Below are 12,888 nucleotides of genomic sequence, written 5' to 3'. Positions count from 1 at the left end.
ACCAATCGGCCAGCCCACGCCGATCGGCTCGCCGGTTAGCCGCTTGCCGCCTCCAATGATTCGGCTAGCCGATCGGCCAGCGCGAAGAATCAGCTAACCGGTCGCTAGCCGACCATTGGAGATGCTCTAAGTTCTAATCCACCGCATGATTAAAATGTGGAAGATTTACCGCTGTGGTAGAGACTTAAATTGGAAGAAAAAACAATTTGGGTTTGAGAAAATGTCAATTTTACCCTCGAAGTATGCAAATATCTGCGGTTGGCCAATTGAGGTTTTTGAGAGGGTTTTTGATTTCCCTCTCCTTCTATTGTCTCTCTATTTTCTCTCAGCCCTCTCTTATCCACTCTCAGTAGCCAAGCCAGCTTCCCTCTGCAGCTCTGGCTTCAACAACTCCTTTTCTCCCGAGCCCCACAGCTCAATTTCAACAGCCGCGGCCGCCATGGAAGCCTCGAAAGAAGCCGAGCTTCATTTCCATGTCCACCCCCGAAACTCCCAGTTTCTCACACAACACCCATTTTTCCGCGTCCAATTTCCCCCAAACCCTCAAACTCCCTTCACTTCACAATCCGCCCCCGCTTCTCCCACCTCCTATCTCAGACGCCACCGACCACAATTACCCCGGAAACGCCGACAATTTATCGAATTTGCAGGTAATTCCGACGAATTTGACGGGTGAATCGGGCGGGAGGGTTTTCATTCGGGACCCTCCGTGGATTTCCGCTCTTTTCATGAAAAACCTGCTCTTTAGGAGCAAAAAAACCAGCGGGGTCAAGCTAGAGTTCCAGGAAATGGAGAGGAGGAAGTATTATCTGCTGAGGAGGAGGCAGGTGAAGGCGGAGACTGAGGCGTGGCAGAATATGGTGGAGGAATACAGAGAGCTGGAAAGGGAAATGTGCGAGAGGAAATTGGCGCCTAATTTGCCCTATTTTAAGAAATTGATGCTGGGATGGTTTCAGCCTTTCAGGGAGGCTATTGAGAAGGAGCAGAATTTGCGGAGGTCACTCAAGAATAAGGCCGCTTTTGCGCCTTTTATCGATGCTTTGCCTGCTGACAAAATAGCTATTATCGTGATGCATAAAATCATGTCGCTGTTGATGGTGGGAGGCAACGAGGACAGGAGCGTTCGCGTGGTGGAAGCTGCCGTTCAAATTGGAGTAGCAATTGAGCAAGAAGTAATTATTCATTTTGCCAAATCGGAATTTTGCTTTGCTGAAATTGGTCATTTTTATTTTTCTGCTAATAATGAAACCATCTTCAAATTTGGACATTACTTTTCAGATTAGAATCCAGAACTTCTTTAAGAAAGAAAAAAATGATAAGGGGAGGGAAGTGGTAGCTGAAGGTGAAGAAGATCCGAGTAAGGAAGTTGCTAATCTAAGACAACGTGTTAAACGTTTAATTAAAAGGAACAGGGTCAATGAAGTGCAAAAGCTATTGAGAAGTGAAGAATTCCAGTCATGGGGTCGAGATACACAAGCCAAGGTGCTGAACCTTTACCATCTTTTGGCTAATAACTGTTGGACTTCGTAGTAATCTGAAACTACCAATTTCAGTACTTTTAACTTATCAGACAGATATTTCTATGTTCTGCAGTTGGGATGTTGTCTTATAGAATTGTTAACTCAAAGTGCTTATGTTCAACCTCCAATAGATCAGACAGCTGATTGCCCCCCTGAAGTTCGCCCTGCATTTAGGCATGTCTTCAAGATTGCAGCCAGAGAACCAGGGTGAGAAAATTGGAAGAAGATACAGTACTGAAGACACTTGTTATATTATGAAATACTCCCTCTGTCCCTGAAAAGTGAACATTTGGCTCAGCACTGGTTTTAAAGTACAATTGGTAAAGTAAGAGAGAGAGAGATAAAGGGTAGTGTAAATAGTGTTAGTGGAGAGTGGGCTCCACATCATTAGTAGTGTAGTGTAATGGTATAAGTTGTAAATAAAATGACGTGTGGGGGTAATGTGTTGTTTAATTATTCTTATTCCAAATTTAGAAAGTTCATACTTTTCAGGGACGGACTAATAAGGAAATAGTTCATACTTTTCAAGGACGGAGAGAGTATGATATGATCCTACGCTTGCTAAATAAAGGTCTTATTGTCATTATATGTATTATTGGAGTATGATTTAATTGTAAAGTTGTAACCGACCAAGTTATTGAACTTTCATTTGCAACATAAGTCCTTTTAGTCAGTTTTGTTCAGGGACATTGTTACATCTGTTCAATCATGTTGATTATCATGTTAATTTTATCTGAAGGGTTATTTTTTTCTATTTTAGGCAGACCATTATGAAAAAGTATGGCGCCATTGAATGTGATCCATTGGTCCTTCATGGACTCGATAAAACTGTGAGTTCTATGACAAGTTACTCTTGTTTGAGGAAGTGGAAAGTACTGTTTATTTTCCACAATTTTACTGCATAGATTCTTGTGCGGTTTAGACTACAAAATTTTTCTTTCATTAAGTTTTTCTGGATAGTATAAGACTGGTGCCTTTTTTTCTGATATGTTTGAGTACGTTTGTTGTGGATCATACTGTTATCGAACATTTAGTTGTTATGTATTAGTCCGTTTTATAAATGAATTTCCCTTTTGATGATGGAAACTATATGACTCTTATATAAGAAGCAACATATGTATTCTTTGGTTCTTTTTTTACCTTTTCTTTTATTGTGCATCTGAATATTGGCTGTGTTTTCTGTTTTCTGTTTTCTTGATATATCTATCTGCTGTGCTGTATGCAGGTAAGACATATGATCATTCCTTATGTCCCAATGTTGGTGCCACCAAGAAGATGGAAAGGGTATATGTTATACCTAAACTGAAGTCTATATCTGTATAATTTTGAAGCTTGCCTATCTAAAACTCTATGATGGAGTTCAAATGGTCTATAATAGTAGATGTGAGAGTCAAATAAATATCATATATGGAATCAACACCTTCTATATAGTACAGTAATATAAATAAGCTTGCAGAAGATCTCATAGGCTGCTTAGTTAATACTTTCTCTTAGTTATATTGTCTTGGATGGCCTGCAGGTATGACAAAGGTGGTTACCTATTTTTGCCTTCATACCTAATGCGTACTCACGGGTCGCAGAAGCAACAGGATGCTGTTCGAGCTGTTCCTCCGAAACAAATGCAGAAAGTATATGAGGTAGGTGCTAGATAATTGGTACTTAGGTAGCATTTCTTTGCATTTGTCTACATAATATAACGGTGGTAATGGTCTGTAACTGCATGTTCAATAGTATAGGCCAACATACATCCTTCTTAATCTTATTAAATAGTTCAGTTGCAATTCTTCTTTTTGAAAGTCATCAACTATTTTACATTCTATTCAGATGAAATGATCCTTTAGATGTTTGTTGCTTGATTCTAGCAAGCTTTGAGGTTGAACACACTCTTCCATACAGTTCTGGGACTTGTTGCTTCAATGCTTCCTTGTTTTCTCAGGATATGTTTGACAGTGTTAAATACCTTCAATTTTAATTGGATATGCAGGCCCTTGATACATTAGGAACAACTAAGTGGAGAGTAAATAAACGTATTTTAAGCGTGGTGGAAAGCCTTTGGGCTGCAGGTGGTAACATAGCTGGTTTGGTAAACCGTGAAAATGTAAGTGTACCTTATATTGTTTAATTTCCATAGCATGCTATGTATTTTTTTTATTTGCTATTTGTAATTAAAATTCTTAGTAGCTTATGCATGTTTTATTAGTAATAGTGTTATACATGTTGTAGGTTCCAATACCTGAGTTGTTGTCGGATGATGAAAAAGAAATAAAAAGCTGGAAATGGAGCGTGAGGAAGGTGAAGAAAATCAATCAAGAGAGACATTCACAAAGATGTGATTTAGAACTAAAGCTTTCTGTAAGTTTTTCAACTATCTCAAAGTACTTGTCTATCCAAATAAAATTATATTAAGAATTTTAGATTGCGGTTCTTTTACGTCTTTGTGATTTCACATTTATCAGCCTTCTTCTAGGGATGATGATTTAGGCTGCCTTTCTACTGTAGTTGAGTCATTTCCTTTTATGGCAAAAATCAACACATTTAATCTCTCTTAATTTATTCTCTCTTCTACTTTTTCTGTCTCCAGTTATCTTTTTCTATCTTCTCTCCTACATTATTTTCTATTCACTTTCGCACTTTATTCTTTCTCCATTTAAATCACTAAACACCAATTTTTACCAAAAGAAATACTCCCTCCGTCCCACTCAAGATGTCCACATTCTTGAGTGGTACAAGAATTTAGAGGAAATTGTTAGGTGGAGTAAGTAGAGAGAAAAAATGTTTAGTTGAATATTTTAACGAGAAGAGAGGAGAGAGGGATTTATTTCCAAATATAGAATGTGGACATCTTGAGTGGGACGGAGGGAGTTCCTCAACTATGGTGGGACAGAGGGAGTAATAGTTCACTGTGACAGCAATTTTCCCATAGGAAGAAAATAATTTGCAATCGATTTTTGGCTTCAGCATTTTCTAATGGAGCTCTGACCAGAGAGTTGTTTAATCAGGTTGCTCGGAAGATGAAAGACGAGGAAGGTTTTTACTATCCCCACAATCTTGACTTTCGAGGCCGTGCATATCCTATGCACCCTCATTTGAATCATCTTAGCTCTGATCTTTGTCGAGGAATCCTTGAATTTGCTGAAGGAAGACCTTTGGGAAAGTCTGGCTTACGTTGGTTAAAGATTCATTTAGCAAATCTCTATGGCGGGGGTGTTGAAAAGCTCTCTTATGATGACCGCATCTCATTTGTGGAAAATAATATAGCAGATATATTAGATTCTGCTGATAATTCTCTTAACGGAAACCGCTGGTGGTTGAAGGCAGAGGATCCTTTTCAATGCCTAGCCGCTTGTATTAATTTGTCGGAAGCCTTAAAAAGCTCGTCGCCACATACTGTTATATCCCACTTACCAATACATCAGGTATGCAGAGATACTCCATTGGCGCGTCTCACTTTGAAACTAGCTTGCTTTAGGTTAGGAAGAGGGGACAAGTTCCAGTAGTGATATGAAGAATTCCATAGGCTAATTTTCTTTTACATGTACTGCATAGTCTGCATTAATTTTCAAATTGATTATCTATCCGGTTTCTATGATAGGATGGATCATGCAACGGACTGCAGCATTATGCAGCTCTTGGGAGAGATAGTGTAAGTCATACTGTTCATTGCTTCTTTGAAAATTATTTATGTTCCATCTTATTAGGGCTGTAGTTTGTGGATTCTTATTGGATTCCTGTTGCCGCTTTAACCCCTTTGTAGGTGGTCATTGTTCCTCTTTACCATTGCCAATCCCAATTCGCTAGAATGATGTTATGTTAGTGTTGTCACTCCTTTCTGATTTTTTTTTTCTGATCTCCAGTTTGAAGCTGCTGCAGTCAACTTAGTTGCTGGTGATAAGCCTTCTGATGTATACTCAGAGATTGCAGAGAGGTTTGCTACATTATTTTTTTTAGTTCTTGTAAATGTTCTGAATGCTGTCTGTGCAGGAGTTTATAATAGCCTTTTTTACCTTTAGCTTACTATTTCTTTTAATGTACTTCCTCCCTCCCTCCCCAAACATTAGTTTACTTTTACCATTTTGGCCCATCCCCCAAATTAGTCTACTTTCATTTTTGGTGAGTTTTTCTTTCTAATAAGGTGGACCCATTCTCCACTAACAATACTCTGTCGAATCACTTTTTCTTTCTATCCCCTCCTACTTTACCAATTTTGCATTAAAACCTGTTCCATTCTCAAATTCTCAATTTTTATGGAACGAAGGTAGTATTACTTTGAAAACATGAAGTTCCATTCACGGATACATTCCTTATTGGATTAAGTTAGCTGAAGGAAAATACTGTATATCATCATTACATTTATCTATTTGAATCGTCAATAGTTTTGGCAAATTTGTACACAGTTTAAATTTTGGCTTATTGTACGCAATGTTTCAGATTTTTTTCAGTAGTGTAATGAGACCTGAATTCCGGCATGAGAAAATCCATGCGGCAGATCAGATCTGTGTGGACATTCATGTCTAATGTAGAAAATTATACGTGATTGTCATGTCCAATGTGTCACATGCGTCTTCCGGTCCCGGAATTTGGGCCTCATATCATTATTGATAATTTATTGAAACATTTTGTACTATATATACGCAGTAATGATAAATTTTAGGTGTAACTATGAACTATCCTATGTGGACCGAGTAACATAGTGGCTGCTGAGTGATTCTTGGTACTTGGTAATCTCTCTGAACGAAGGCTATATACTGCATGGTTGGATTTAATATAATGTGATATCTACTCCTGTTGATGTAGAACAATATAAAGACACATGTAGAAATATATAGATATTAGAGACATATCAGAGAAAAGTAGTAGGTATATAGTATCACTTTACAAAGCTTCTATATATATTACAAGGGTCTAAGCCAGACTTGGACATTAACCGATGTGGGATACTTATTCTACAACAGTTTATATTTGGCATTTTATCCCGTCATTTCCGGGACCAGTTTATCTTTCTCTTATAATTATTACCTGATTTTCAGGGTCCACAAAATCATGAAAAGAGATAGTGAAAAGGATCCTGAAACTGATCCAAATGCTTTGCTAGCCACACTCTTAATTGGCCAGGTAAGGTTTTCTTTCTCTAACCTGCATTCTGCATCATATGATTTCTGTTTCTTTACTTTCTACAACATTTAGGCTCCGTTCTGTATCATGGAATTGGGCATGTGGAATTGGAATTGGAGCCTTCAATTCCAAATCCAATGTTTGGTACTGCAAAAAAATTGGATTTGGAATTGAATTACAATTCCAATTTCTCCCAATTCCACAATTTGAATTCCATATCAAAAGTAGATAATTGGAATTCCAATTCCAAATAGTTATAAAATTGGGTACCTTCACACACAAACACACACTACACATATAAACACACAACACACACTACACATGCATACACACTGTATAATTTCTTCAAATTCAATTTCATATCAATTACATCATTTTTACTGAGCAAAGGATTTGGAATTGAATTGAATTGAATTATAATTCAATTCCTTCAAATTCAATTCCAATGCAATTCCATTTCCGTGTACCAAACGGACCCTTATGGAATTCAAGAATTTGCAAATCTTTCAGGTGGACAGGAAGCTTGTGAAACAGACAGTGATGACTTCAGTATATGGTGTCACCTATGTTGGTGCGAGGGAGCAGATCTTACGAAGATTGGAGGAAAAGGGTGTCATCAGTGATGACAAGATGCTCTTCAATGCAGCATGTTATGCTGCTCGAGTGAGTATAACAAACCAAACAGTTTTTTTTTTTGGTTTCTTGTGCTAATTAGTATGTTATTTTTCCTCTACCATCCTATCCAATTGCTTTAAGATCCTTCTGTAACCTTATAATGAAAAATAGTTATTTTGTGCGAGCTTCTATTTTTCCTTCAACTAGAAAAATGTTCCTTTGCACTGGCCAAAGTTTTTCCCAGACGAAAAAAATCGCAAATGTCATTTCCTGCAACAGACAACAAGCTTGTCTATAACCACAAAGCTTCTTGCAGGTCACAATGGCAGCTCTTGAGGAGTTATTTCAAGCTGCACGGGCCATAATGGGTTGGCTTGGTGACTGTGCAAAGGTTTGAGGAAATGCTCATTATCATAATATAAAAAGTCTCCTTCAATGATAAATTTGCTGACCTTGGCATTATTGTCTCTATAATCTTGACAGATAATTGCTCAAGAAAATCAACCTGTATGTTGGACAACTCCCTTAGGTCTGCCTGTGGTACAACCATACTTTAAAACTCAACGGCATGTAGTAAGTTCTCTAACATTCCATACTGAAATTTTACAAAATAAATGCACAGTTGTGTTGCCTTAGGGTGCTTACCAATTATTGTAACAGTTCGAGGCTAGTTGCAATCATATGATACTATGATTCATATCTAAGATTATTATTTGAAGAAATAAACCTTTTACCAGAGTACAACCATACAAGATGATCAATAAGTGTCATACCTGCCCAAAAGTTTCTTTTCATGTGTACTGTTTAATTCTCAGAAGTGGCAAGTTTTGCATCTTCATCTTAAAATTGGCACTCAATTGACAGTTTTTAAAACTGCAGCAGTTTTATAGTGATTGCTCGGTTTGGAGTTTCAGAGTTTAAAAATTTTGTGATAATTGTTTGGCATAAAACTACATGGTGTATAATGGGCTCTCATTCCTCATATAAATGCAGATAAAAACATCTCTTCAAGTTTTGGCTTTGCAGCGTGAGGGTGATTCAGTAAGTTAGATTCCTATGTGTATCTAAGCATTTTGTATTTTCAAATACTGATACGATATCAAATTGCTGCAGGTTGAGGTAAGAAAGCAGAGAACAGCGTTCCCTCCGAACTTTGTGCACTCATTGGATGGTTCACACATGATGATGACTGCCATTGCTTGTCGGAGTGCTGGGCTGCGTTTTGCAGGTTTCCTTGATATCACTAAATTTTATGTCAGAGCCATATTTAAGCAAATTCTTAGATGTTCAGTATACTAAGACATTCTTAGAGAGCAAGTGCGGGTGGCCAATGCATAAATCATAAATAGTCTTCTGTGGATGTTCTGCAGGTGTGCACGATTCATTCTGGACACACGCATGTGATGTTGATCTAATGAATCACATATTACGACGTAAATTTGTGGAGCTATACAGTACACCAGTACTTGAAAATGTAAGCACCACTGAACAAGCTCTGTAACTTGCTTCTTTTCTACGCATGCATTTTTCAGAAATTTTCTACTTAGCTCACATACAATTTGGAGATGGTTTATGTTTACTTTTTGTTATTGGTGGCCTGAGTAGCTGCTCAAGAGCTTCCAGACGTCGCATCCAACCCTGACTTTCCCCCCACTACCGGAAAGAGGAGACTTTGATCTGGAAAAGGTCCTTGAATCTCCATACTTCTTCAACTGATCATCCACTCTGAGAATTTCTCTCTTATTGGAGACGGAGTTGCTCTTAATGCTGCTGGTTTAGTAGAAACTGCATTTGTGCGAGCAGAGAGGAGAGCTCTTCTTTTTTTGCTCTTCCTCACGTTCTTGGAAGAGCCCGATGGTGCTCCTCAGTATTCTATTGCAGAGAGGAATTAAGTAGATATGCAGCTCTTCCATTGCTATTTACCTCCTTCCAAATTCAAGATTTCGTAATCATCGGGATACTCTTGAACTTCGGATGAGGATGATAAACAGGAGCATAGGCCAGACATAAGAAAATGCCATAGAGAAGATAGGAAATGGCTACATTTTTGGAGAGGGATGATTTGTTTATATGTTGCTTCACGGCATAGGCAAGTAGTTATATTTTGATGTTCGGATCCAAGTTCTAGAGCTGTATAGTTTTCTAGTTTTGTATATGGTCATCATATATTATCGAAAAATTGTAAGATAATTGAATGGATATAGCAAAGGAAAATTTTGAAGGGATTAATCTGTATTCTTCCGTGTTGAAATCTCATAAATTGATTGTAAATTTGATGGGAATTTGTTTCGATTGTTCCGTGTTGGAAGTCTCATAAACTAGTTATCCGAAAAATCTAAAATTCGTCCAGATACATTGTTTTATTATAGTGGATGATAAGGGGATCTAGTGTCTAGAGATGATTGTAGAAATTTATTTCAGCGGGGGCTATATACCGTAATGGTCCCTGAACTATGGTTTTAGAGCATCTCCAATGCTATTAGGCCAGCCACTCTCTTTTCCTGCCACGTCAACAACACTAAAAATCCACCTGTCACATTAGATTTAGGCCAACCATAGGCCAGCCGCAAAAAAAATAATTCAAAATATACTATATTTACGGAATTAAAATTACGATTAAATTTACGCAATTAAATTTACGAGACATATACAAAATTAAAATTACAATTAAATTACGGAATTAAATTTACGAGACATATACGGGAAAATTTACGAAACACAGATATCGACGCTCTAATGCGCCAACGATAAGCATAAACAACTCCCTGCGCATTCTAAAACGCCGCCGGAACATGTGTGCGGGAAACCGCGGGTTCTCCGAAAAGTAGTCGTCGTACAGCCGCTGATGTGCGGCGGCGTGATCCCGATCAATCACCGCTCGGCGGTGGATAATCCGTGGAGGGTGAGGTAGCGCCTGCTGTTCCACCCTACGCATGTACCGCTCCATCTCGCGGTTCATGTAGGCATTCATAGCCTCGTTCATCCTCCATTCGTACTCCTCGGCATCCCCACCACTAACACCACTTGCTACCACCCGCGTTACTCATCGCTCGATGATGCTCTTGTACAGAAAGTTAGAGAGAGAGAAAACTCGTTAAAACAAGCGGTGCAAATGAAAATGAAACTAAAATCGCGTTTATATAGGTTTTAAAAAAAAAATTAAAAATTAAAAATCGTCGCTGGCCGATCGGGCCGCCACAATGGCGGCCAGCGCATCGGCTAGCCTTGGCCGATTTTTTCGCCGAAATTCGGCTAGCCTGCTCCAATGGTTCGGCTAGGCGACCGGCTAGCCACGTCAATCCGCTAGCCGGTCGCTAGCCTACCATTGGAGATGCTCTTATAGCGTCAATAGTTCCTAGACTTTCAATTTTGGCTTTTTATATTCTTAACTTTTTCAATCTGATATTATATCAATGATGTACTAAATCTAAAGGGGACATACACATTTTTGTCCATGGCAAGCCATAATATTAATGCAGTTTTGATTGTTTTTATTTGTTTAGTGTGACGCAAACAAATTACCAATTTTAAATTAAAATAATTTATTATTCCTGTCCCAAGGTAGATGTCCTACTTGGGAGATGACACATGATTTTAGGAGATGTTATTTTGTGTGTTAAATAGTAAGAGAAAATATAATTTTATAATTGATGTAAGAGGGGACTTTTTCCAAAAGAGTAAATGTGACATCTTTTGTGGGACAAACTAAAAAGGAAAGTGAGACATCTACTATGTGATAGAGGGAGTAGTATTTAAAAATCTAAATTTTAAATATAATTTTATAAAATTAAATCTAATATTTAAAAAAAAGAAACAAAATATAGGATGACATAGGGAAGAAAAAGATAATTTATAAATTACATCATTGAAATATTATCAGATTGAAAAAGTTAAAAATATGAAAAGACGAAATTGCTAGCAGCCCAAAAGGGCATTTTCAGGAGAAAACAGTGCAAAAGGATTGATTTTGAAATAAACCCTTAGTTTAGGGACTACTGGAGTTATTTTTAAAGTTAGAAACTATTGACAAGATAGGGGAGTGATCAATTGCTAACTCATCATTTAATTGCTAACTACAACTAATTTAAGGCCATAGGATTTTAGAAAACGTGTGGTCTACAATTTGCACACGTGTAATTTTTGTTTTTATTAATAAAATAAAAAAAGATAAAAAAAAACGCTAAATTAGAGTTTTAGATGAAAATGTCAATATAGTGTTTCGGAAATATCAACACAATGCTTTGAGAATGTCAACACGATGCTTTAAGAATGTTAACCCATTGCTTATATTGACATTCTACATGTATTATATTGATATATTTTATATAGTATGTTGACATTTCTGCTTTACGAAAAAATTGAAAAATTTTCGATTTTTTTTTCAAATTTTGACGTCGGATCATATGCATATATGATATCGTTGGAATCCTTATAAAATTATCTTTAATTTGATATATGTTTTATGAATTTAAAGTTTTGGGATTTCTTTTAAAAGTTAGTTATAACTAAACATGTAGTTAATTGACATTAATACCCCTATTGATATTTTATGGAATTAATCCTATGGCTTTATTGACGTTTTTTGTTGATCGTATTGATATTTCTTGGTTGATGATCTAGGCCCTTAATTTGAATATCTAATGACTATTATTTAGTTGTAGTTTTCAATTAGGTATTGGGTTAGCTATATAACACTCCCCTAACAAGATAAACCCATAGTGAGATGCCCGTCCCCATCCCCAGTTATGTGAGATGCCCGTCCCCATCCTCTGATTGCCTTCCACATCAAGGTAGTCCATAAGGGGGTAATTGTTACCATCCAATTTGAATCCAATGAATGGATTATCCAAGGTATTGGTTTGTTGAGGGCTTGTTTGCAGGTTGAGGAGAAGGACGACAAGTTGACAGGTTATATCACGATTTGGGTGACTTCCTCCTATTTCATCCGTCTGTGTACTTTTTGTAGGTTTTGATTGGATTATGGCGGACTGATTTGGAAGTTTTTATTTGCAGGAGTTTGGTAAGATTATGGAATATGATTAGGGTGATTTGAAGATTGTTTGGTAGAGTTTTGGTTGAGGTTAAGGCTGTGTTTTTGGGATTCCTTTGGCTGTTGTACGATGATGATACCCATTTTTTGTTTAGGGTTCTGAGTCTCTGGCTTGTGATACCATATTGTTTATGAGTGTTTTTCCTTGGAGATGGAAAATCCGACCACCGAGGTTTATCAACTTGCAAATTCTATCAACTTGCAAATTCTTCCGCAGTTAGTTAAAAGAATGAAATTGGTGATATTATGGCGATACTAGGCAGTGTAGATTCATTATAAGAGAATGAGATCGTTGAAATGATAATTGATATAATAGAAATAGAAGCTATCCATTCTTTTCTCAGATTAGAAGCCTTAAAAGAAGTTTAAGGGATCATATGGATGCTTGTTCTTATTTTCATTCTTGTATTAGGAATCACACTGGGTGTTTTAGTAATTGTTTGGTTAGAAAGAAAAATATCCGCAGGTACACAACAACGTATTGGACCCGATACGCGGGGCCTTTGGGAATTCTTCAAGCTTTAGCTGATGGTACAAAACTACTTTTCAAAGAAAATATCTCTAACTAATATATAAAATATATCTTCAACA

At 37.2% G+C, this 12,888-nt stretch overlaps 1 protein-coding gene across 1 annotated transcript; it reads left to right on the top strand.

Moving 5' to 3' along the window:
- The first annotated feature begins 296 nt into the window (after positions 1–296).
- Positions 297–9,482, top strand: LOC125188422 (DNA-directed RNA polymerase 3, chloroplastic). The gene is made up of 19 exons (XM_048085254.1): positions 297–1,172; positions 1,279–1,482; positions 1,594–1,727; positions 2,281–2,350; positions 2,746–2,804; positions 3,040–3,157; positions 3,505–3,618; positions 3,744–3,872; positions 4,520–4,936; positions 5,113–5,163; positions 5,375–5,445; positions 6,548–6,632; positions 7,143–7,295; positions 7,564–7,638; positions 7,731–7,820; positions 8,241–8,288; positions 8,361–8,475; positions 8,618–8,721; positions 8,853–9,482. The coding sequence occupies exons 1-19, from the start codon at positions 474–476 to the stop codon at positions 8,961–8,963; spliced, it is 2,847 nt and encodes a 948-aa protein (XP_047941211.1). The 5' UTR covers positions 297–473; the 3' UTR covers positions 8,964–9,482.
- Positions 9,483–12,888: the final 3,406 nt, after the last annotated feature.

The sequence above is a fragment of the Salvia hispanica genome, chromosome 5 (genome assembly GCF_023119035.1).
Source record: "Salvia hispanica cultivar TCC Black 2014 chromosome 5, UniMelb_Shisp_WGS_1.0, whole genome shotgun sequence".
Classification (NCBI taxonomy): Eukaryota; Viridiplantae; Streptophyta; class Magnoliopsida; order Lamiales; family Lamiaceae; genus Salvia; species Salvia hispanica.
This window is presented reverse-complemented; position numbering and strand designations above follow the sequence as displayed.

Excerpts from the sequence above, each read along its gene's own strand:
- LOC125188422 (XM_048085254.1), top strand. The coding sequence starts at position 474 with ATGTCCACCCCCGAAACTCCCAGTTTCTCACACAACACCCATTTTTCC. Across the intron at positions 1,728-2,280 it reads ATTGCAGCCAGAGAACCAGG|GCAGACCATTATGAAAAAGT; the intron begins GTGAGAAAATTG and ends TTTCTATTTTAG. Across the intron at positions 3,619-3,743 it reads GTTTGGTAAACCGTGAAAAT|GTTCCAATACCTGAGTTGTT; the intron begins GTAAGTGTACCT and ends TACATGTTGTAG.